The sequence below is a fragment of the Microcaecilia unicolor genome, chromosome 3 (assembly GCF_901765095.1).
Source record: "Microcaecilia unicolor chromosome 3, aMicUni1.1, whole genome shotgun sequence".
In the NCBI taxonomy this organism is placed as follows: domain Eukaryota; kingdom Metazoa; phylum Chordata; class Amphibia; order Gymnophiona; family Siphonopidae; genus Microcaecilia; species Microcaecilia unicolor.
The window spans coordinates 450,441,152-450,468,405 of NC_044033.1; the positions used below are offsets into that span (position 1 = coordinate 450,441,152).

Below are 27,254 nucleotides of genomic sequence, written 5' to 3' on the forward strand. Positions count from 1 at the left end.
CCCTTCTGTATTCCTATTCTCCCCCTTGTCTGGTATCTCTCCCCCCCCCCTCTGTGTCCATATACCCCCCTCTCCAGTGTCCAGAATTTTATCTCTATTCCATATCCCCGTCCCCCCTCCTTGTCAGGCATTACCCCTCTGTGCCCATGTGCCATCCCCATACAGCATCTCACATTTGTGTCCCTGTCCCCATGCTCCCACCTAATGCCCATCATCTCCCTTCTGTATACTTCCCTATGTCCCCTTTCTCCCTCCTCCACACCAATGTGTCCCTCTCCTCTCTGATCCCACCCCCCAACCAGCTTCTCTTCCTCTCTTTCCTTCCCCTTATGCATCTGGCTCTTTCTCCCTGCACCTCTCTCCCTTCCCTCTAACCCCTCCCATAGGTCCAGCACCTTTCTCCCTTCGCTCCAGCCCTCCTTGCAGGTCCACATCTGTCTCCTTTCCTTTCAGCCATCATTTGCATATCCAGCACCTCTCCTTCAGCCCCCCCCCCCCCCCACATGTCCAGCACCTCTCCCCTTCACTTCAACCCTCTGTGTATCCAACACATCCCTTTCCCTCCACCCCCCCTGCATATCCAGCACCTCTCCCCTTCCCTCCAACCTCCCCTCTGCAAATCCCAAACCTCTCCCCTTCCTTCCAACCTCCCCTCTGCAAATCCCAAACCTCTCCCCTTCCTTCCAACCTACCCTCTGCAAATCCCAAACCTCTCTCCCTTCCCTCCAACCCTCTGCCCCTGGCAAGTCCAGCACCCTTCACCCTTCTGTTCCCTTCCCTCCCCTCCCCTTCCTGGGCCAGCACCCTGACTTCTCCCACCCCTGCAGCGCTTCTTTTAATGCTGTCGGCTGCTGTGCACAGTCTCCCACCCCCGCGGCGGCGCTTACACTTCCCTATGGCGCTGCCCGCCTGCAGCAACTCTACAGATGCGTCACTGACGTCCTGCTCCGGGACCTTCCCTCTGACGCGCTGATGTAACTTCCTGTTTACGGAGGCTGGACGCGGAAGGCCCCGGAGCAGGACGTCGGACGTCGGTGACGCATCTGTAGAGTTGCTGGCAGGCAGCGCCATAGCGAAATGTAAGCGCCGCTGCAGGGGTGGGAAACAGTGCACAGCAGCGCCGACAGCATTAAAAGAAGCGCTGCAGAAGGGGTGGCAGAGGGTAAGGATCTTCTTTTGGGCGGGCCCGAGGCTAAACTGGGTGGGCCTGGGCCCACCCAGGCCCACCCGTAGCTACGCCTCTGACTCCACTCATGTTAGATCTTTATCAAATCACAGGATTTCTGCAATTTTGGCATACCACAGGATGTGTACAGCTCGTTGTATTTCTGAATCCTGCCACAAATCAATCTTTGTAAAGACTGTTTTCTGAAAAGCCCCAACAGCACATGGGCTTGCTGTATTATTATAATTCACAGGATGTCCTTTGTGAGTTTGTTCTGTTTTCTGTAACTAACAATGAAACTAACTACCAGCTGGTGTACTGTAACTTAAGATGATGGAAACGTTCTCCATCTCATGCTTTAACATTTTTCAGTATATTATGTGTCTGCTGCTTTTCAGTATTTGAAAAGCAGACACAGTAAATAGTATTGCCAAGATTATAGATGCTAAAAAGGTACTAGGTACTCAATGTAAGTTCAAATATTTTTATTGAAATTTCTTGGATGAAAAACAAGTAACAATAACAAAACAAAAATCACAAAAACAGTGACTGCTACTCTCAGTCTAATATATAATTTATATACATAACTAGAAAGCTTGGTATAGGACCATCATAAATTGTAGTCTGATATCGATGGAAAAAAAGAATAATAAAACCATAAAATTATCAAGGCAAATGACAATAATCTCATAAAGGAGCCCAAGTTCTCTCAAAAGATTTCAGGGCCCTCAGTTTCTCACCACTACTCGCTCATATTTAGTGGTTAAACAGACAAGTGTTAAATTCCAGTTTAGATAGGTCTTTCCAGCATTGCAAAATAGATTTAATAGCCAGAGCCATTAAAATTCTCAATAATTTCATTTTTTTTGTCTATAATGGGGAAACATATACCAAGAAGGCCAAGAATCAATATCTTATATGTAAAGAGTTAACAATATACAATAATTCACTTGTAATGCTCTAAATGCTTTCCCAGAATCCTTTAAGGTATCTCTCCACACTCGTCCTTCCCTACACCCCTTCCTGTGCACTCCGCTCCATGGATAAATCCTTCTTATCTGTTCCCTTCTCCACTACTGCCAACTCCAGACTTCGTGCCTTCTGTCTCGCTGCACCCTACGCCTGGAATTAACTTCCTGAGCCCCTACGTCTTGCCCCATCCTTGGCCACCCAAATCTAGACTGAAAGCCCACCTCTTTAACATTACTTTTGACTCGTAACCACTTGTAACCACTCGCCTCCACCTACCCTCCTCTCCTCCTTCCTGTACACATTAATTGATTTGATTTGCTTACTTTATTTTTTGTCTGTTAGATTGTAAGCTCTTTGAGCAGGGACTGTCTTTCTTCTATGTTTGTGCAGCGCTGCGTACACCTTGTAGCACTATAGAAATGCTAAATAGTAGTAGTAGTAGTAGTAGTAATATTGATACAACATGTGTTAAGGTACCAACAGAACTGCCACATGATTAGCAATTTCAACCCTTTGTACTGGGCAATTTAGATAATTTTTAAGGAGTCCATAGAACACTGTGCATAAGGAAATACAATGATTGTCTAACTGAGGAAGATCGTAATATCTTGAAACGTTTAGACCAAATTTCACCCCATTGTGGATGTGATAAAGAAATTTGAAGACCCCAAACCCAGGCAGATTCAGGCCCCATGAGTCTAGTGAATTTTTTGGACTAAAGAATTTTGTAACATTTTAAGGTGGCACCAGGAAGTAGAGCAAATTGTTTCTACAAAGTAGCACACCCTGATTCGGTGGTTAAAGTTGATAGTTCTGACAAAATACTTTGTATTGCCTATTGTTCATGTTTGATCTATTCTTACTGTACACCGCCTTAAGTGAATTTCTTCAAAAAGGTGGTAAATAAATCCTAATAAATAAATAAATGTGTCAATCTCTCTGAATTCCAATTGACTGGATTTCAACAGAGGATTATCAAACTGTGGTGGAGAAATAACCATTGAAGGTAAAAGAGATAAGGGAATCCCAGAGCATCATTCCGCTTCAAATTTCATCCACATAGAAGGATCCATAGTACCAGAATTAGTATCCATATAGCACTCTGTCTCATGTTGAAGGCAATATGGTAGTCGTAAAAGCTTGGAAAGTGTACCCTTCCATTAGCCTTGAAACTCATCAGCCTTTTTAAAGCTATGCACAGAGGATTGTGGACATAGGGGCCAATTCTATAAAGGTCACCCAAATTTGGGCACCAGAAGTCTGAGCACTAACTCCTGGATTCTATATACAGTGCCCAAAGTTTGGTGCACTGCCAAGATGCACACACAAATTAATTGGTTGATTAGCTGTTAACCATCAATAATTGGTTTCTAACAACCAATTATTGATGATAATTGGCACCCATTAAAATTTGCATGCACAGCTGTTTGCACACCATTCTATAAGATGGGGCATCTAACTCCCATAGCGTGTATCCTGAAAGAGGGTGTGGGCATGGGTGTATCGGGGCATTCTGAAAAGATACAAGCATAGTTATAGAATATTGGTAAGCGCGCCTAACTTGGGTGCCAGCATTTACATCAGGTTTCAGCAGGCATAAGTCTGGTGCACAAAGTTAGACATGAGAATCAGTGCTACACACTATTCAATAAAGGGTGGGGGGGGGGGGTCACTTGATGCATGAGTGCTGAGCGGACGTTCTCTGACCTCGCTCCTCTTCTCATCTGCTTATTATTGTTATACCTCATCCTATTTCACCCCTTTTACTCCCCTGCAGTATTTGTAGCAGCATCAGGAACCCCTAGTTTCTTGCTGGACTGATAATAGTTCTGTTTCAGTGCGGGGTATGCCTGCTAGAGGAATGCCATCAAGTTGGCAGTGGGGCAGACAGTGGTTATACTACAGGAAGAAACCATGTGTGAGATAACTAAGTATATGTCAACTATCCTGGATGACAAATTAGTAAAACATCATGCCTCCATAGAAGAAGAAGGATCAGCAGGACAATAAACTGCAAGGCCTGAAGGAACGTGTTGTGACGCATGACTCTAGGATGGGCCTGGTTGAGTCGCAGGCACCTGAGTTAGAGACTAAATACCAGCAGCTTCTTGATAAAGTAGATGACCAGAAGAATCGGAGTTGGAAGAACAATATCTGACTCGTTGCATATTTGCATATTTGTTTCTTTATACATGTCCTATTTTTAGACCCCTAATGCAGGCTTTATGCCAAAACACAGTACTGTGTTGGGTTTAGAAGAATTTTGTTCATTACAACTTTCGTCCTCTGGCATTTTGTGAAAGAGCCTCGCGAGACTTCAACTCTTGCAGCCATTTTGAATCCCGAGATCGTCACAGCAACAGGATGCAGGGCAAGGACAGAGCTCCGGGCAGGAAAGAGGGGGCTCTTTCCTGCCCCGAAGAAGTCACTAGACTACCAGGGGAGTAGATAGTAAGTAAGGGGAGGGGAGGTGATGGGGGGCAGGGGAGGGGAATATGTGACCCGGGGGGAGGGGAGGGGAGGGGAGGAGTGGCCTAGTGGTTAGGGTGGTGGACTCTGGTCCTGGGGAACTGAGGAACTGAGTTCGATTCCCACTTCAGGCACAGGCAGCTCCTTATGACTCTGGGCAAGTCACTTAACCCTCCATTGCCCCAGGTACAAATAAGTACCTGTATATAATATGTAAGCCGCATTGAGCCTGCCATGAGCGGGAAAGCGCAGGGTACAAATGTAACAAAAAAAAATGTGTGACGGGGGCAGGATGAGGATGCAAAAGGGGCGGGGCAGGGGGCAGGACATGTGTCCTCTTTTTGAGAGGACAAAATATGGTAACCCTAGGTACAGACAACCAAAAACTATATGCTTCCTCTCAGTGATCCTCTTAATAAAGTCCAGACTCCTCCCAATCTGTCACTTACCGCAACAGAACTCTCTCTCTTTCTCTGAAATTTATCTGGCAACCCCTCCCTTGGACAGGCCTACCATAATCCTCCAAACCTCTAGCAGGGCACTTCCTCCTTCCAGGGCATTCAGGAAAGTTCTACACCTCTCCTTTAGTAATACCCATATCATAGGGTATTACACTCTCCCCGCAGTTTAATTCATCATGCTATATAGCAGGCTAAAATATTCATGCGTCACCTACACATATGGGTTTCTGATAATGTAGTCCACTATAAAAATTTCTGCAGCCAAAACATACACGTTGATTTCTGATCAAGTGAGCCACACTTGAAAAAACATGGATGCCCCTGTGCTAAGATATATGGGCAAACCTTAGCCCAACAACATCAAGGGCCTCTTTTCAGGCTGAGGTAGTGGTCCCTTGCAATAATGCCGACAAAGCCTGGGCTCTGTTGGCATTGCCTCACAGGAATCACTTGCTTGAGTGTGGTGAGCACTAACCCAATGCACAACCACTAGCTGATCATCATGGTCTATAAAGGCACTTTTTCAACTAGAAAATGTAAACAAAAATCAGATTTGGGTAGTATTCAAGGCTGCCTCTTACTCTTATCATATTTAGGGCCATGCTTACTAAGACGTGTTAAGGGAATGATGTAGTTTTTGCCAGATAGCATTTGTTAAATGACAAAAGAAGCACTTTTTTTTTAGAGCAGCACAGGTTAAGTAATGGGGATGCCAAATATGCAAATGCATTCCAGTCGGCTCAGTTTTATGCAAAATGAATAATGCAGCTTGCCTTGAGCCTTGTAAGATATGTTAATCATGAATGGATAATGCTATCTTTGATCTGATGTTTATCTATTCTCCGCAGGACATCAGACAGCTAACTTGTAGAAGCAATCTTAAAAGAGCATGTGCATGCAGACCGGCATCTTCTATGCCTCTGATCAAACCCCCTGCTCCCCAACTCCTTTAATCAAATCTCTTCAGACCTAATCAAAGCCCCAACCTGATTCCACATTATGAATTCTTCCACCCCAACCCTCAAAGAGAATTTCTCCCACCCTTCCCCATCTTTCTTGCATCTACCGAGATTGTCCCTGGTGGCTAATGGGCAGTGCTTTATTGTTGGAAAAAAGGTACCAGTACTCATACAGGGCAACCTTAGAGGCGGGGTCACTATCCATGGCTCCACCCCTACAGTAACCACGGTAGCCACATCCCTTTTACCAGCCATAGAGCATATACAAAGGCATCATTGAAAATATTGTATCCGATTTCTTTTAAATTTACTATTTAGTTAGCTTAGTTGCATGCCCCTAGTCCTTGTATTCTTGGAAAGAGTACACAACCAATTCATGTCTACCTGTTCCGCTCCACTCAGTATTTTATAGACCTCTCTCTCCTGATCTCTTCCCATACCTAGCATCTGCACTCTCCTCTCTTCCACCCCATGATACATATCTCTCTCTCTCTCCCTCCTCATTCCCTTCCACCCCATGATCTGTCATTTCTGTCTGTCTCTCTCTCTCTCTCTCTCTCTCTCTCCTTCCCCTCCATCTCTGGGTGTGGATCCAGCATTTCTCCCTCTATCTCTCTCCTCTCTTTCCATGCCATGATCCAACATCTCCCCCTCTCCTTCCTCTCCACCTCTGGATGTGGATCCAGCATTTCTCCCTCTCTCTGTCCTCTCCCTCCACCCATGATCTGACATCAGTTCCTCTCTGTGTCCTCTCCACCTCTGAGTCCAGATCCAGCATTTCTCGGTCTTTCTTTCTCTCTCTCACCTCTCTATCTTCACTCCATGATCCGACATTTCTCCCTCTCTCCTTCCCCTCTACCTCTGGGTCTGAATCAAACATTTCTCCCTCCCTCCCTCTCCTCCCCCTCAGGGTCCTTGGTCCAACATCTCTCCCTATCTCCTCTCCCTCCCATTGTACTGCATGTCTTCTCTCTCTCTTCTGTGCCCAGCTCAGGTATCTCCCTCCTTTTTCTCTTCTCTTAACCCCCCCCACCCCCAAGCCCAGTTCAGTTATCTCCACTTTTATGTTTTTAAAACCCCCTCCCCTGCCTGGGTTGGGGATCTCTCTCCCTCTCAATTGCTCTGGAATTTCCCCTACCCACGATCCAGCTGTTCTTCCAATTTACCTTTCAACTTGTTTCCTTCACACAGCAGCAGCAGCATTTCAGAGAAAGTTGCCTGTCCTAGCCCCAGAGCTTCCTCTCTGCCGCACCCCTGCAGAAACAGGAAGTTACATCACGGGAGCGGGGTGTAGCAGACAGGAGACTCCTGGGTGGCACAGGCAACTTTCTCTGAAATGCTATTGCTGCTGTGCCAAAGAAACAAGTTGCAAGGTAAACCAGGGGGAGCTGCAATGGCACCTCTAGCTCCCCTCATTCCAAAGCCTATGGACAGGGGACAAGGCAAACAAGGTGCCGGTATGCAGTGCTAGTCTGTACTGCCACAAAAAAATGCCCTGCAAATGGTGGGGGGGAGGTGGAGGAGCTATCACTAGAAAAATGTACAAAAAGACCTATCAATTTTACTCATGTAGAATTTTTAGCAGAGCAAAACACCAAGGATATTTATAAGAAACTCAAAGCACTGATCAAACAGCTCCACCCACTCTCATCTCTCCCTACATTCCTCCCCGGGAACTCCATTCACTGGGTAAATCTCTTTTGTCTGCACCCTCCTCCTCCACTGCTAACTCCAGACTCTGTTCCTTTTGTCTTGCTGTACCATATGCCTGGAATAGACTTCCTGAGCTGGTACGTCAAGCGCCATCTCTGACTGTCTTCAAATCTAAGCTAAAAGCCCACCTTTTTGATGCTGCTTTTAACTCCTAACCCTTGTTCACTTGTTCAGAACCCTTATTTTATCATTCTCACTGTAATGTTCCCTTCTCTTGTTTGTCTGTCCTAATTAGATTGTAAGCTCTGTCGAGCAGGGACTGTCTCTTCATGTTCAAGTGTACAGCGCTGCGTACGTCTAGTAGCGCTATAGAAATGATAAGTAGTAGTAGTAGTAGTAGATCAAACAGCTAGAGATCAAATTATCAATGATTGGTCTTAATAAAAACTCCACATGGTTTATAGTTTATTTTGACTTAGGGGGTCTTTTACTAAGTCGCACTGGCGTTTTTAGCTCAAAAAGGCGTGCTAAACGCTAAAGATGCCAATGCATTCCTATGGGCATCTTTAGCATTTAGTGTGCACCTATTTTTAACGCACGCTAACAATGCCAGCGTGCCTAAGTAAAAGACCCCTTAGTATACTGTCCTTCCTGTAAGCATCACAGGGTGGTTTACAATTAATTAATAAAATGAATAGGAAATAGTCATACACACATACGATTTTTTAAAAACCAGGAAAGGGTGGTTTTTACCTGAAAGTGGATCAGAGGACCCTGTCCATTCCTTTGTCGATTGCTGCATCAATTCCAACTGCATTTTGGAAAAGGTGAGTTTTAAGGGCTGAGCGAAATATGTAACATGCAGGTTACATAAAACTATGTGCACATTTTCCACTCTGTTGGAATTAAATAGATTGAATCACTTGCTATATTTATCAAGACCCCAGCCATGCAAATTGATGGATCAAACGCATGCCATCAAGCACTTAACATGATCATTGGTCTTTTGCTGACGTGTGGCAATGCCTTCACAGCCAAAGTGAATGGGCATGTTCTGGCATTAGCGCATGGCAGCCGCTAGTGCGACTTAATAAAGAGGGGGTAAATGTTATCCCAAAATATTTCTTTGATTACTTATAAATAGTAGAACACTTGCCTTTGTCGGCTCAGGGGTCTGACATGAATCACGTTTCGCAAACTGCTTTATCAAGGACGAACCCCCTTCCAGTTACTGGTGACATTTTTTGGATAGCAGTGATATTTTATGGTTGGAATTGTCTATTTCATTGCCATCAAAATCGAGTTTATCTAGCTTTTTTTTTACATGCATATGCAGTCATGAAATTTTATAAAAATCCTTTACAAGCACAAAATCGTTTATAAAGTTCCTTTACCCCCAAATTCTATAGATGACACTCAAAATTGCATACACAGATTTGGGCACTTGCCCACCTTACATGTGCAATTTAATTGAATAATGAGTCAGCACCTACTACTACTACTACTATTCATCATTTCTATAGTGCTACTAGACGTATGCAGCGCTGTACACCTGAACATGAAGAGACAGTCCCTGCTCAACAGAGCTTACAATCTAATTAGGACAGACAAACAGGACAACCAAGAGATAAGGGAATTTTAAAATGAGGATGATAAAATAAGGGTTCTGAACATGTGAATAAGGGTTAGGAGTTTAAAGCAACATCAAAAAGGTGGGCTTTAAGCTTAGATTTGAAGACAGCCAGAGATGGAGCTTGACGTACCGGCTCAGGAAGTCTATTCCAGGCATATGGTGCAGCAAGATAAAAGGAATGGAGTCTGGAGTTAGCAGTGGAGGATAAGGGTGCAGATAAGAGAGATTTACCCAGTGAACGGCGTTCCCGGGGAGGAATGTAGGGGGAGATGAGAGTGGAGAGGTACTGAGGAGCTGCAGAGTTAATGCACTTATAGGTCAATAAGAGGAGTTTGAACTGTATACAAAAATGGATAGGAAGCCAGTGAAGTGACTTGAGGAGAGGGCTAATATGAGCTTAACGACACTGGCGGAATATTAGTCGTGCAGCAGAATTTTGAACAGATTGAAGAGGAGAGAGATGGCTAAGTGGGAGACCTGTGAGAAGCAAGTTGCAATAGTCTGGGTGCTAGCAATCAATTATTGGTGCTAATTGGCAACAATTTGAATTTACACATGCATCTTCTTGGTATTCTATAAAGATGTATGCGGAAATGTTTAAGCGTGCATCTGAAAAGAGGGCATGAACATGGGAGGGGCACAGCGGATCAGGAGCGTTTACTTCAGATGCTTGCTGCATTTTAGAATATGGGAAATCTGCACCTAATTTAGGTGCAAGGATTTATATCAGGTGCGGATCTTGGCACCAAGCACTATTTTACAAACAACACCCAACTTGGAGCACCATTTATAGAATAGCGTTCAATACTCATTTTTTGGCACCCATATTTGGGTGCCATTTACTGAATTTACTCCATAACATATTAGATACTCAAGACTCGATTTTCAGTGTTTGCTGCTTTTGGACAAAGTAAATCACCAGCGGTGGCACTTTGGGGCCCCTTTACAAAGCTACGGGAGGGATATCGCATGGGTAGCGGGTGCCAAATTGGCACTACCGCTGGGGTAGCACGTGTGCCTGGCGGTGATTCTGAGTTTGGTGCATGCCAAATCCCACGGTAGAAAATATTTTTTCTATTTTCTGCCATGGGGGAATTCCCTGTGGTAATCAGCAGCACGGCCACGTTGGTGTGCGCTGCATGGTTAGCCACGCAGGTGACACATGAGCCCTTAACGCTAAGTCAGTGGCTGGTGGTAAGGGCTTAAGCCTTAAATAGACACAGGCTAGTTTAAATTTTTGCGTACACCCATTTCCCAGCACATTAGAAAATGGTCTTTTTCACAGCCATGGTAAAAAGTTGCCCAGCGCACACCAAGAAGACACGCCCACATTACTGCATTTTTTTTTACTGCAGCTTTGTAAAAGGACCCCTTTATTTCTTACTCAGTGGTACTGGCCATTTAAATCGTGCCACTAAACAAAGATGTAAGTGACAAGCATATCACTATTCTATGCATAAGTTCAGTCTGCCTAACTTATGCACAGAAGTTATTCGCCCAGCAGTTGAATTTTGTTGCTCTACATAAAACTTTAGTGCCTGTAATAAGCTTGCCTCAAATCCCACCTCCATCTATTGCATAAATTGTATATGTAGAATCCACAAAAGCACCTTTTATGCATAAAATTGTGCTTAAAACCTGTGCATATTTTTAAATAGACGTATGCAGTAATATTTATTTGATGCCTTACCTATTATATCCAACTGAGCATAATACATAACTAAAGTTGTTGCAACCAAATATTAATTCTCTCATGGTACAAAATGATTTTATAATAACACATATGCATTCTTTATAAGGCATAATTACTTTTATTAGAATAACATAAAAATAGTTCAAAGATATTAGCATTACATTAACATTAAAAAGATCTTATAACTTGCAATTTCCATTCAGGTTCAAAGCCGCTAGCAATAAGAGGAACTAGACAGTAACCAGGAATTACATCAAAATAACAAATTATTATAAAATCAGCACAATCACAAAAGCAAAGATAATTTATAGTTCTCCCCAATAGATTAAGGAAGAGCATTCCAGATTAGTGTTGCTTAACCTGGGATTGGTAGCATGGAATGTTGCTCTTATTTTGGAATTCTGTCAGGTACTTGTGATCTGGATTGGCCATTGTTGGAAGCAGGATACTTGGTAGTATACCACATTTATGTATTATATACAGGCACATTTCTCTATCCCTAGTGGGCTCATAATCTAAGGGGTCCTTATTAAGCTGCAGTAAGCATGGTTAGATGGACCATTGGTCTGACCCAGTATTGCTATTCTCAGTGCATTTTTTCTAGCAAAAAAGGTGCCGGTACTCAAATGCCAGGCCACCCTTCAGGGGTGGGGTGATCACTGAGGGACACACCCCACAATAGCCAGGCCCCCTGCAGCCAATCACAGAATCTGTAACAAGGTAGAATTGTTGTGTTAAAACGTGGGGTCCATGGGTCAATTTTAGCAAACAATGGAAAAGGTGCTGGTACTCAGTACCCCCAAGTACCCCCTCAAAAAAAAGCCCTGGCTATTCTTATGTTTTTATGCCTGATAGGGTAATGAACTACCTAACAATTTGTGAGATTTTATGGCTTTCAGCAATGAAAATTATAAAAGTAGTTTCTCTATCGCTTTCCTTAAGGATAAATCCCTCCTCTCAGTACCCTTCTCCACCACCGCCAACTCCAGGCTCCGCTCATTCTGCCTCGCCTCACCCTATGCTTGGAACAACCTTCCTGAACCCTTACGCCAAGCCCCCTCCCTGCCCATCTTCAAGTCTTTGCTTAAAGCCCACCTCTTCAATGCTGCGTTCGGCACCTAACCCTTACCGTTCAGTGAATCCAGACTGCCCCAATTTGACTGCCCCGATCGGACCGACCGTTCACTTGTCTATTAGATTGTAAGCTCTTTGAGCAGGGACTGTCTCTCTTTGTTAAATTGTACAGCGCTGCGTAACCCTAGTAGCGCTCTAGAAATGTTAAGTAGTAGTAGTAGTAGTAGTAAACCTGATAACAGTTGAAAATGATCTGCCATATATGTAGGTATTTCTCCATATAAAAACCTGTAGACAGAAACACATACCTTAAAGTGTAAACTAGCTTCAACCAGGAGCTAATGTAATCTAATCAGTAGGGAAGTTATCAAATCATATTTAGATGCAGAACAAATTAGTCTAGCTGCTGAATTTTGAACCAACATGATTACATTATTTGAATATTGTTCCAATAAAAGATGTCACATCCTATGAAGAATCCAATTTTCTCCAAGTACAACACATCTACTAGAATTATTCTCGACATCTCCATATCAATATTCTTTAAACAAAATACAAAATATATGATAGTATTATATTGTAGTTTGTATTTTTAAGTCAAGCCACCTGTGGTGTTCTGTTGTTCTGAAAAATTCTAAATACTTCTATCGGAAGTTAAGTAATAGGAGTGTTACAGTAAGGTAAGAATAAAGGTGAGGGTGATGCATGTGATCATACCACATTTATGTATTATATACAGGCACATTTCTCTATCCCTAGTGGGCTCATAATCTAAGGGGTCCTTATTAAGCTGAAGTAAACATTAATGCATGCTTACCACAGTAAAAAATGCCTTATCTCAGGAAACTCAGCCGTCCCACTGTATTTGTTGTATGTGTGCAGCGGATCTGGGGGTGGAGAGTGCACTTGTTGTACACTAATTGGTTAGAACAACTACATTGCTGCATGCTAACCAACCAGTGTGTGGTTAGTGCGTGAGCCTTACCACCTACAAAATATGTGGCAGTAGGGGCACAACACGCTAATGGAAAAATTAGCCTATGGCTATTAATGCAGAAAATTGAAAAACCTATGATTTTACCCCTGTGGTGAACATAGCCTTAGCGCTTGGAAATGACTCACAGAAGGATGTGCTAAGGCTACTTTTACCAGAGTTTGGAAAAAAGGTCCTCAGGTTTTGTACCTGGGGCAAGAGAATTAAATGACTTGCCCTATGTCCAGGACTTTTTTTTGAGGGGGTACTTGGGGGTACTGAGTATCGGCACCTTTTCCATTGTCTGCTAAAATTGACCCATGGTCCCCAAGTTTTAATAAAAGAGCTCAGGCTCCACACACCAATTCTGCCTTGTCAGGTTCTGTGACTGGTTGCAGGGGGCCTGGCTATTGTGGGTTGGATCCCTCAGTGATCACCCCAGCCCTGAAGGGTGGCCTGGCATTTGAGTACCGGCACCTTTTTCACTAGAAAAAATGCACTGCCTATGTCTGTCCCTAGTGGGCTCACAATCTGCTTTGTATCTGGGGCAATGGACAATATAGGGCCCCTTTTACCAATCTATGGTAAAAGGGGGCCTGCACTGGAGTCATTGTGCGTGTTTTTGACGCACACTGAGGCCCTCTTTTACCTCAGCAGGTAAAAGGGGCCCTATACTCTCCATTGCCCCAGCTACAAAACAGATTGTGGGTAAAAGGGTAGATCTTTCTTTTCGGCAGGACATGGCTGTGCAGCAAGTAAAGCACTTGTCACGTGGCCATTTTGGGGGGACCCCTTACCACCACCTATGGAGCCAGTGGCAAGGGCTCTCGTGCTAACCCGGAGGTAACCACTGCCCGATTACCGACGGGTACACATCGGCGCCACAAAAGTAAATATATTTTTGTAGCACTAGATACGACAGCGCGCTGGGGGTGGGAAGTACTGCCAGGCAGCTGTGGTAGCCCAGCGGTGCTTCCTGTTTAGCGAGTGGTAAGCCCACGTTATAAAAGGGGCCTTAAGTGACTTGCCCAGGGCAGAATTTGGTGAACTTGGAAACCAAGATAAAATAATTTTACAGAGAACACCTTATCATGAGTGCTCAATGTAATGGCACAAACATGTTATATCAACAAAATGGAGTCCTGCCTTGGGCGAATCTCTTCATAAAGGTGGTTAATAAATCCCAATAAATAAATAAATAGTATCAAGACCCCTTACCCACTTGATTTTTCTCATTCGTCTTTCCCTCGTCAAATCCCTCGCCGAAAATAGGGATTTGCTAGTTTTCTAAAACACGAGTGAAGATATGAAGCTGAGGGCAGTCATGAAAACAATAGTGCATTGTGTCATTTTAATTCTTTTGGCTGCTTAAGTTATATTGAAGGGAAAGCGGATGGGATTTGATATACTGTCTTTCTGCAGTTACGATCAAAGCAGTTTACATATTATATACAGGTATTTATTTTTTTACCTAAGTCAATGGAAGGTTAAGTGACTTGCCCAGAGTCACAAAGAGCTGCAGTGGGAATTGACCCCAGTCCCCCTGGTTCCCAGGCTACTGCACTAACTATAGGGCTACTCCTGCACTCAAAAATCAGGATGTCATCTAACATAGCATTTTTAGCAAGATATAGCTAAGATAACAGGTTAATATGTTAAAAAAAACTATTTTTTAACTACATTTTTTTCATGTTAGCCAATGTGACCACATTAGGAACAGATCACTGAGTGCCACATCTTTTTGACAATATATACATTTGAAGGGAAATGTATATGATAATGTAGTATGCGGTTGAATAGGCTTGAGAAGAAAATGTGCAGATACATGCTTTTACAGTGCAGGAGGAACAGGAAGAATGCTTTCAGAAATTATAAATATCAGCACTCTTTGCTATATCCATGTAGGTAATTAGGGTAATTATTCACAATTAGCAGCTGCAAACCCTACAGATGGAAATTTCAGGGCTGGTAACCATTGTAAAAGACATTTTTTACAAGCTGTAAAACCAATTTTATGATGTGCAGTACATACATTTTACATCCTTCCAGTACCTCTAACAGACTGTCCTTAGCACTTCATCATGATAGAAGCTTGATATTGCGCACTGAATTATCAGGCGAGGTCTCAGAATTGAGAACTCCTACTCCACGGAAATTGCCCCACCTGCCTCCAGAATCAAACAGTAAAAGAGGCTAGTTTGTTTCATGCACACAGTACAGTACCTTATAAGTCTCAAAAAATCGTATACATATGTAACAATATATGTGTGTTTTGTATTTCCCACAATTCACTAGGTGCCTCAAGATGAATGGGGAGGGTACCCTGCTGGCAATAAAGATGAGGAGATCCCCTGCAGAAGAATGCGGAGTGGGAGTTATATCAAAGCCATGGGAGATGAGGAAAGTGGAGACTCTGATAGTAGTCCTAAAACCTCACCAAAGGTAGCAGCCCGACCTGAGCCATTGATAAAGTCAATCGGACAGAGGCCATTGGGAGATCTTCAAAAGTAAGAGTCAATAAACCTTGTTCCCCATGCTAGTATATGGAACTTTTGAAAACAAACAAACAAAAAACCAATGTGCAGTCAGACCTAAGGACACAGAAATAGGAAAGTCTGTGCATGACAAGGATGCTTTCTTCATAGCCAGACTGAAAGCATATGAAGCCTGTACTTCACTAAGGGGTCCTTTTACTAAGCTTTGTTAGCTGTTAACACATGTTTTAGCACACTGTGGGATCATTTTACTAAGGTGCGCTGAAAAATGGCCTGCACTGGTGTAGACGTGTGTATTGGATGCACACAGGTCCATTTTTCAGTGCACCTGCAAAAAAGGCCTTTTGGGGGGGGGGCGAAAATGGATGTGCGGCAAAATAAAAATTGGCGCACGTACATCTTGGGACTGAGCCCTTACCGCCACCCATTGAGTTAGCAGTAAGGTCTCATGCGTTAACTGGACGGTAATCGTCTGCCCGCTTACACTGCTGATTACTGCCCAGTTAGCACCGCATGCCGGAAATTTTCTGGCTCGCGCACTGAACATGTGTAAAAAATGAAATTACTGCCCAGGCCATGTGCTAGCTGGGCGGTAGTTCCAAATTAGCACACATTGTGCACATGTAGGCGCCTACGCGGCTTAGTAAAAGGGCCTCTGTAACAGCTAATGCAAGGATGCGTTAACCTGCCTTTGTGGTATAAATTCTATTAGCATGTGGTAAGTCACATGTTAATGGAGTTTTGGGTTAGAAGGTGTTACTGGACAGAGCATGGACAGGGAATGGGCATGGAGTGCTCCCTGCAGTTAACGCACTGTAGTTACTTTGTCCTAACCAAATTACTGTTAACACAGTGAGGATTAAGCACCTCCTCTTTAGGAGGTGGTAAGTAGCTCTGTATTAACAGTGAATTATTCAGTTAGCACATGGTAAGCCCAGTGCGTTAACTGTAGGGAGCACTCCAGTCCCGCTCATTAAAACCAACATTAAAGTCAGATGCTGGGAATGCCATTACTAGGTTCCACGTAGCTCTGGACTTTGTAGGTACAGCGCAATAAGCCAAGATCTTAAAGCACTTTAGTGAAAGTACTGCTTAACTGTTTGGGGGGAAAACAAAGTCTCAGCAAGAAATGAATGGGCACAAGCGCAGGATTCAGCATCTTCTAATGCCTGCTTAAGAAGTTCCTTCAGTAAGAGAGGTGCCGGGGCTCTGTTTTCCTGTTCCACATGAAGGCTCCTCATGTATTTTTCAGTTGTGTAACGTGATCAATTCTCTGTACTCTTTCAAGCCATTTTTTTCATTGTATGAGCCATGTTCTTTCTGATTCAGCATACTGCTTGTTGTACATTACATAAACATGTTGCTCTTAAGTTAAATCACTGTGCAAGGCATGGCTAAGTGGGATGTGGTCAGTGGTGCAAATGGCTGGGGTTAGGACAAAGTACAGCCAAATTACCAAGCACAGATCGTTGAAGGACAGCAAGAGAGAAATAAAGCTGACACAGTTTCGTCATGCCGTTTGCTGCTCTCACCTCACAGAGAGACAGGCAGAAGATCAACCACTAACTGTATTTCAGTGCTGAGGTTGATCCATTTCTGGTTTACCTCACTGCATGCATAGATTTAAGATGGTAATCTCACAACAGCATGCCTATATTTAGGTGCCAAGAAGGGACGTAAATGACCAGAATACTGGCATATATGTGTGTCAATGCTATTAATCCGGAGATGCGCTAATCAATAAATTGGTATCTAAATGCAATGTTGCATAGTTTGAAGATGACCATATATGTGGGCGGAGTCTGGGCAAAACATGGGTGGGGCACATAGTTGTGTGCATAATTTATACAATAGACTAAATTATGCATGTTGAATGACAATCTTGTGGTCACATTTAAAATATAGGTGCATATTTGCCCTGCTACCCACCAGTGGCGTAGCTACGTGGGGCCAGGGGGGGCCTGGGCCCCCATAGATTTGGCCCTGGACCCCCCTGCTGATGACCCTCCTGACCCCCCCTCCCGCCGCCAACCCGCCGTCGCCTGCCTTTGCTGGCGGGGGACCCCAACCCCCGCCAGCCGAGGTCCTCTTCTTCTTGCAAAAGGCTTCCTTCTGTTTCTGACATCTTGCACTTTTCCCTGGAGAGGTGAAATGATGGTGGGGTAGGGGAGCCCACAAATATATGTTTGCCTAGGGCCCAATATAGCATTAATGCAGCCCTGGCTGCTCATAAGGAAAAAGACCAGTGTGCTCATAAGGTAAAATAAGGGAGGAATCGGTCGGATCAGAGTTCATGGAGAATGCTTGGAGCCCAAACAGTGCATGAAAGACAATATGAGAAAAAAGAATCCCCTGCTGAAACTTGCAAGATCCAGGTGAGAAGAAACAAAAGAAAAGAATTTGGGAAAGTAAACAGGTTAAACAAATTTAAAAATGTGATTAATGATCACCAAACAAACCAATAAGAAGTTGCTGGTGTACTAGATCTCTAACAGCTATATTTACTAGATAAAATGTGTACCTCATCCTTGGTTAACCAAGTAGGTTTATTTTGCCCCCATGTCATTCATGAATTTATAACTCTGATTTTCTCATTCATCTCCTATGAAAATTTGAACTGCAAGGAATAGGGAAAAAGCAGAACTAGATCAGACTTTTTGGTTGCCCTAATGCTTATGTTTTATTAACTTAATTTACCGGGCAAAGTGGTTTACAGTATATCAAAAATCATGCTACAGAATGCCAAAAAAGGGCAGAAAAGCCTTTCACCAACCAAAGCAACATTCACCCATTCTCACACACTAATGTGAGGTAGTAACCTCATGCTTACAAAAAGCAAAACATTCTGTGCTGGTTTATTCTGTGCTATTGTGATTGCAAAAATAGACATTAATTTCCATTAACTTGCACAGCTCCATATTAGTGCCTACTGGGGGGCATTTTACTAAGGCGCGTGGGTGTCTACGTGCGTCCAACGCTTGCCAAATTGAAACTACCACCACACAGTAGAAAATATTTTCTATTTTCTACCACGTGGTGCTTACCCGGCGGTAATAGGCAGTTTACATGCGCTGGCTACGTACTGTCCGGTTAGTGCGCAAAACCTTACCGCTAAGTCAATGGGTGATGGTAAGGTCTCAGGCCGAAAATGGATGCATGCTGGTTTTAATTTTGCCACACGTCCATTTTTGGCCACAAAAAAATGCCTTTTTTGCAAGTGCGCTGAAAAATTGACCTGTGCACATCCAAAACACATGCCTATATCTGCGCAGGCCACTTTTAGACGCGCTTTACTAAAAGGGACCCACTATTTCTTAAATAGGTAATATGGTTGTCATGTTAATTCACTTCAGTGCACAAAAAGAAAGGTTAACTTAAAACTTAAACCATAGAAAGTGATAGCTTTATAGTAGGCTAATCATATACTTTCTTAACTAGCTTTTGAGAGCTAAAACCCCCTTCCTGAAGTTAGAACAGAATGAACAAAATGAACTATGAAAATGATTCCAATGACAGTCTAAAGGGGAAAGACGGGGGAGAGGAGAAGAGGTTGGTGGATGAACAGAAGGTGACACTAACCTTTTACGGCTCAAAGAGGCCTAATTACTATAGTGTGGCAAGATTTTGTACTTTAAGCCAAACCACAAGGGAAAAAATATAATTTATTTTCCTGTGAAGAAAATGGCATGTGTCCTCACAAAACGACTAGAAATAAAACTATATTTTAAAAAATATAAAACATAAAACAACAAACATAACTATACATTGCATTGTAAGCCACTTTGAGCCCGCACACTGTGGGAAAAATGTGGGGTATAAATGTGCAAATAAATAAATAAATACCAAAAAGGAAGGAAAAATCATGCGCTCAAAATATCCAAAGGACAAAGATTATTACAAACTTCCTTTTGTCATCACCATGCATCAAGCACTCGGTTACCTTTTCTTGGAAGATTAAAACTGGATGAAAATGAAGGCATTGTATGGATTTCTGGGATATGTGGCCTCCTTTTTCCTGAAGAAACCATTGCAGGTGGAACTCAGTACTGTGTAGAAACCACAGCTCTTTGGGGCTTAACCCGATTTTCTGACTGCATGGTATTCTGAAGATTTGATACATGTTCAATGGATCTTATTTCAGATAAGTATTTTGATTATGTGGATTGTAACTAGTACTTTAGATGTATGTTTTGTGAGAAGAGTTTTCCATGCCCGGTGATGATACAAGCAAGGTTGTAATAATATTTCACCTTTGGATATTTTGAGTGCACTGTTTTTTCTTTGTTGTTTTGTATGTTTTATAGTGTTTGAAATATTCACTCCGGTTTACTAAGCTGCGCTAGCGGCTTTTCGTTAGTGCCAACGCATCCCATTCACTGTGAATGGGCCGTGTCAGCGTTAGCGCACAGACAGCCGCTAGCGTGGCTTAGTAAACAGACCCCATAGTTTTATTTCTAGTCATTTTGTGAGGACATAATATAAGATTTTGCATCTACCACACATTTACTGACAAAATTAAGATACAGTAACTGCAAATGCTATATGGTAACCTTCCGAGGGCATGTCCAGCATCTCCCTTCAGTTACTGTACCGGAAGGTCTATATTGAGAAGGCATTAACCCCTTCATTCTATATAGTACGTCTAGTGTTCCATGCCAAAATCTAAGCGTATTCTATGTAATGCATGTAATTTAATTGGCTTAACAAGCCAATCAGCATTAACAGCACTTAACAAGCAATAATTTATTTTTTTTTATCAGTGATTATATCCCACATAATCCGAATTCTAATTACTCAGGGCCAGATGCACTAAACTTAACGAGCCTTTAATGAGCCCTCAGTTCTATGTGGCTTACAATACCAGATAATAGAAATACATACAATATATTGTTTCAAGCAAGAGGAAAACAGTATCAATATTTATTTATTTAGATTTTGCTCACACCTTTTTCAGTAGTAGCTCAAGGTGAGTTACATTCAGGTACACTGGATATTTCTCTGCCTCAGGAGGGCTCACAATCAAAGTTTGTACCTGAGGCAATGGAGGGTTAAGTGATTTGCCCAAGATCACAAGGAGCAGTAACCTGATTTGAACCAACCACCTCTGGATTACAAGACCAGTGCTCTAACCACTAGGCCACGCCTCCACTATGAACTTTAGATTAAACAAGCTGAATAACAAGTCATAATATTTTCTGAGCACTAATTGGCAATAATTAGAACTTACAAGCGCAACTCCCTAAAGACCCTGTTTACTAAGCTGCCTTGTAGGCGCGCACATTTTTTAGCGTGTGCTAAACATTAGCACGTGCTAATGCTAGAGACACCCATAGGAATATAATGGGTGTCTCTATCGTTAGCATGTGCTAATTTTTAGAGCATGCTTAAAAGTGTGCCTACAGCACGGCTTAGTAAACAGGGCCCTAAGTGTATTCTGCAATGCACTGCGCCTAAATTTGAATGCGCGCAGGCAAAAGGGGTATAGTTATGGGCAGGGAAATGGGTGTTTCCCCCTGGATTCTATATAGCATGCCTAGAGTTATGTGCGGTTCTATCTAGGTGTATTTTATAACTACGCGTGTAGATTAACTGTTTTAATGTAATTTGCTGTAATGTATTGCACTTAAATTCTAATGCACGCAGGCAAAAAGGGGTGTGTTTAGGGGGTGTGGGAATGGGCATTTTGTGAGCGTTCCAAAATCTACGCATGTTGTTATAAAATATGGGCCAGTGAGCGTGAATCTACTCACAGGGATTTACAACAGCTTTTCACTGGTGTAAATGAACACGCATAGATTTAGTCTCATGAACTATGCCTAATTGTATTCTAAATACCGCGTGTAGATTTATACGTGGTATTTAGAATACGTTTAGGCGTGATTGCCTAATAAGCGTTAATTTTAGCCGCCATATATAGAATCGGGCCCTTCATGGGCATTCCAAAATTTATGTGCCTTGTTATAGAATATGGCCCTCTGCACCTAAATCTACGTGCCGGGATTTAAGCCACATTTTCATTGGTGTAAATGAATGTGCATAGTTTTTGGCACTAGGATATCAATTAAGCATATTATTTATACCACATCTAAATCTAGGCACCACTTATAGAATACACTTAGGCAGAAATGTTTTCCATATGGATTTTTTAAGTGCCTTATACAGAATCTTGCCCTACGTGCATCCATATTAACCCCCAGAGTCTATATAGGATGGCCAAATTTGGGCATGGAGGCCAGATGTGCACATAAATGAGTTAGTCAATGGGGTGCTAACAACCAGTTATTGACATTAGTTGAAGTCAACCAGCACTAATTTGGATTTATGCACACATCTGCCTGTGCATTATTCTATAATGCTGCATGCTCAAAGTGTTTCACCTGGAACTCCAAAGGAGACGTGACCATGGGAGGGGCAGTGGGTGTGTCAGAGGCGTTTCCAAATATTTATGCACAGTGTTATTGTACACCATGATTTACACCAGGTTACAGCACAGAGCTCACTCTCTCCTCAATCACTGGCTGATTACTTCCGCAACAAGGTGCAGAAGATCAACCTCAAATTCACCACCAAACCATCTCCTCCTCTTCACCCTTTAACCCACTCCCTCAACCAACCAACCCAGGCCTCCTTCTCCTCTTTTCCTGATATCACCGAAGAGGAAACCGCCCATCTTCTCTCCTCCTCGAAATGCACCACCTGTACCTCTGACCCCATCCCCACCAACTTACTTAACACCATCTCTCCTACTGTCACCCCCCCCCCCCCATCTGTCATATCCTCAACCTCTCTCTCTCCACTGCAACTGCCCCTGACACCTTCAAGCATGCTGTAGTCACACCACTCCTCAAAAAAACCATCACTTGACCCTACCTGTCCCTCCAACTACCGCCCCATTTCCCTCCTACCCTTCCTCTCCAAGATACTTGAACGCGCCATTCATAGCTGTTGCCTTGATTTCTCTCCTCTCATGCCATCCTCGATCGACTTCAATCCGGCTTTCGCCCCCTACACTCGACAGAAACGGCACTATCTAAAGTCTGCAATGACCTGTTCCTTGCCAAATCCAAAGGCCATTACTCCATCCTCATCCTCCTTGACCTATCCGCCGCTTTTGACATTGTCAATCACAATTTACTTCTTGCCACACTGTCCTCATTTGGGTTCCAGGGCTCTGTCCTCTCCTGGTTCTCCTCTTATCTCTCCCACCGTACCTTCAGAGTACATTCTCATGGTTCTTCCTCCACCCCCATCCCGCTCTCTGTTGGAGTTCCTCAGGGATCTGTCCTTGGTCCCCTTCTTTTTTCAATCTACACCTCTTCCCTGGGCTCCCTGATCTCATCTCACGGTTTCCAATATCATCTTTATGCCGATGACACCCAGCTTTATCTCTCCACACCAGACATCACTACAGAAACCCAGGCCAAGGTATTGGCCTGCTTATCCGACATTGCTGCCTGGATGTCCAACCGCCACCTGAAACTGAACATGGCCAAGACTGAGCTTATTGTCTTCCCACCCAAACCCACTTCTCTTCTCCCTCCACTCTCTATCTCAGTTGATAACACCCTCATCGTCCCTGTCTCATCTGCCCGCAACCTCGGAGTCATATTCGACTCCTCCCTCTCCTTCTCTGCGCATATCCAGCAGATAGCCAAGACCTGTCGCTTCTTCCTCTATAACATTAGCAAAATTCTCCCTTTCCTCTCTGAGCACACCACCCAAACTCTCATCCACTCTCTCATTACCTCTCGCCTTGACTACTGCAACCTACTTCTTACTGGCCTCCCACTTAGCCATCTATCCCCCCCTTCAGTCCATTCAGAACGCTGCTGCACGTCTTATCTTCCGCCTGGACTGATATACTCATATCACCCCTCTCCTCAAGTCACTGCACTGGCTTCCAATTAGGTACCGCATACAGTTCAAGTTTCTCCTACTAACCTACAAATGCACTCAATCTGCAGCCCCTCCCTACCTCTCTACCCTCATCTCCCCCTACGTTCCTACCCATAACCTCCGTTCTCAAGACAAATCCCTCCTTTCAGTACCCTTCTCCACCGCCGCCAACTCCAGGCTCCATCCTTTCTGCCTCGCCTCACCCCATGCTTGGAATAAACTCCCTGAGCCCATTTGCCAGTCCCCCTCCCTGCCCATCTTCAAATCCTTGCTCAAAGCCCACCTCTTCAATATCACCTTCAGCACCTAACCACCATACATCTATTCAGGAAATCTAGACTGCCCCAACTTGACATTTCGTCCTTTAAATTATAAGCTCCTTTGAGCAGGGACTGTCCTTCTTTGTTAAACTGTACAGCACTGCATAACCCTAGTAGCACTCTAAAAATGTTAAGTAGTAGTAGTAGTAGTATTAGGCAATCATGCCTAAACGTATTCTAAATACCGTATGTAAATCTACGCGCGGTATTTAGAATACACTTAGGCATAGTTCATGAGACTAAATCTATGTGTGTTCATTTACACCAATGAAAAGCTGGTGTAAATCCCTGCGTGTAGATTTACGCACTCACTGGCCCATATTTTATAACAACGCGCATAGATTTTAGAACACCCATGAAATGCCCATTTCCACACAAGTAAGCATGCCCCTTTTTGCATGTGCGCATTAGAATTTAGGCGCAGTACATTATAGAATATGTTTAGCAGTGTACACACGTAAATTCTACTTTTTGCCAATTAATGCGCGTTATTGCTTCTTAAGAGCTTTTACCAACGCTTAACATCTGGTTAAAACAATTAATCTACATGTGTTAATGCTTAGTGCATGTTAACACTCATGCTAGCTATCACACTTTATTGAACATGCCACATAACCCCTAAATCTGTAAAGTGGCGCACACAACCTTTTCCCTTAGCGAACAAAGTTTTGTGCACAAGTTATAGACTACTGTCAGTTACAAGCATAATTTAATAAGCTGTCAATTGGCATTAACAATCAATTATTGTCTGGTCGGTGCTACTTCTGTAACTGCCTTGTTGATATTCTATAAACTGTGCACTAAAACTCCACAATGACTACATACATGAAGGCGAGGACTTAGGAGGGACATGGGCAGGTCAGGGGCTGCTCAGCACTTGCACATGCAAATTGCACAAATTATAGAATACTGGTACTGATGCCCCTAACTGCCGGCGGTTAAGCATGAGCATTTACACCAGCCATCGAGGTAGCATAGGTGCTCACATCTAAAGTTAGGCAAGTAACTGCAGACTTATACTAATATTCTATAATAACAATTATACTCATAAGTGCTGATAAAGAATTTGTGTTCAGTGAGTATTATCCCGGTGCCTCACTGTAGTTGATCTATAGATTATATATATATATATATATATTGTGAAGATGAGGCTATTGTGAAGATGAAGCTCCCACCTCAGGATACCAGGTCCCTCTTTCACTCAGGGTGAGCTGGTTCACAGTATGCAGATTTTATGCAAATTAGTCTACTACCCCTTTCTACTCGGGGTGACCTGGTTCTCAAAAAGGCAAACATAGTCAGGTCTCATCAACAGGATTTTTCTCATACAAATCTTTATTCCATCCCCCTGGGGGCACACTTCTTCCAGCTTAAAACACTTTTACAAGCTTCAACAGTTCTTCCAGCTTAAACATTTCTTCCTACTCAGTTCAATCTTCCAGCTTAAGCACCTGGACACACAGTCCTTCCTTGTAACATACAGTTCTTATACCTGACACACTAGGGCCTTCTTACCCCAGCCAGCTTCCTTGCTTTGCACACAGTTCACCACCAGTCCAAAGGGCTCAGCCAGTACTTCTCATGGGGATCCTCCTGCTTCAGCTACCAGCTCTCTTCTTCAGCTGCTAGCTCTCCTCTCTCTCCCTCACACTCTGGTGGGGTCTTAAGTGGTTAATGGCTAAACAGGACCCAGCCCATAACCTGCTGCACCTGTTTCCTCCCCCCGGACTCTCCTCGGTCCTAGCGACCTCCTGCTATACACCCCTTACTGGCTCCCTTTAGTGACTCACCCAGCCCTTCTCCCTGGACATTTTAGGGGAACAGCGCCCTCTAGGGGCCTAACCAGGGTAGGACAGCCTCTTCCTTCTCACAAGAAAATAAGGTGACTAATTTAAAGAAAGTTGCACATGAGGTCAGAGAGATGGTTAAATATTATTACTGCCTTTTTGAAGGAATTCACACAAGGCGGTGTACAGTAAGAATAAATCAAACAAACATGAGCAATAGACAATTACAGCAGTAAAAACATTCAAATAGCAACACAAAGTATGGCATAGTATACTACTTACAATGTCAACAGAATATGTAATAGGACATTCCATTTTAATTGACAGTGTAGAGTATAAGCAAAGATGGAACATATAGATAGGTAAGAGAGTAAGAGGAGTAAGAAAATAAGGTGACTAATTTAAAGAAAGTTGCACATGAGGTCAGAGAGATGGTTAAATATTATTTTAGCTACGGTAGGAGTGGATAAACATGTCCTGCTACAGTATGTGCAGCCTGTGTCACTCCTTGTGTGTGTGAGTGAGACTAACAAGTTAGTTACTTCTTCCATTAATGGCCTGGTTGAAGAGCCAAGCTTTCACCTGCTTCCTGAAGCAGAGATAGTTTTGTGTAAAGCAGAGCCTTTCAGGCAGTACATTCCAGAGTGTGGGATCTACTCTGGAGAAGGCTTGCTTGCAGATATCACATCGTGTAATGTCTTTTGGAGAGGGTGCAGTTCGTGATAGTCCTTGAGAGGACCTTAGTGTCCTTGGAGGTGTGTAGATGATCATCCTATTCTTCAGGTACTCAGGGCCATTTCCTTTAAAGGCCTTGAATTACCCCATAATGCATTTAGGGCCAGATTCAGGAAATGGCATTCAAAAATCAGCACCAAAAAAATTGGCACTAAGCAATATTCTATAAAGGGACGCTCCAGATCGAGCACCATTTAAAGACTAGCATGTAGCACCAATCAGAGGCATAGCTAGGTGGGTCACCAGGGGAGCAGCCACTCCCCCAAGCGGACTTCCGATGGTGCCGCCACCTATTTTTGACACAATCTGTCACGTTTAAAATATGCTGGCACCATCGGCAGTCTGCTCTCCACCCCCCTCGCTCTCAACCTGGCGATACTTCTGCCACATTCCCCACACATAAATTTTAGCACTAGCATTTATGCCAGCCAGAACTTGTTATTAAGGCTCGGCACCCAATTCATTTCATAAATATCAAAGATGTTTTCTCCATTCTCAAGCTTCACCTCAGATCTCAGCGGTGGAGACTTCGTTGCAGACATTTAGTATGAGGGCGCCCAATTCACGGCATTTGGGTGTGTAAATGACACTATTTTATAACACTGTGTGCAAATCTTTGGAATTCCTCTGACCCTCCCTTGCCCCCATGGCCATACCCTCTTATGGGTTGTGCACCATGGAATTTAGGTGTCCAGGGTTATAGAATAGTGTGCAGGCAGATCACACGCAAATCTCAATTTGTGCTAATTATTGTCAATAATTAATTGCTAGCATCCAATTATTGCTTTAATTGGCTTGTTAACTACTTAAGTTGCACATGCATCTTGGGATCATGCCAACTTAACAAAACAAAAACATTAAAAAGCAAAAGGAAGAGGAAATTGAAATGACAATATCCTGTCTGTGCATCCACTGCACTAGAGATAGGAAAGAGATTTCAAAGTGCTCTGTGGAAACAGTAGCAATGGC

At 43.3% G+C, this 27,254-nt stretch overlaps 1 protein-coding gene across 1 annotated transcript in view; it reads left to right on the forward strand.

Annotated features, from left to right (window-relative positions):
- DLGAP2 (DLG associated protein 2) overlaps window positions 1–27,254 on the forward strand; it is a 360,498-nt gene that overhangs the window by 23,482 nt on the left and 309,762 nt on the right. Inside the window, exon 2 of the mRNA XM_030195606.1 lies at window positions 15,348–15,559. Within this exon, the coding sequence (XP_030051466.1) occupies window positions 15,348–15,559 (212 nt within the window). The remainder of the gene's footprint in view (window positions 1–15,347; window positions 15,560–27,254) is intronic.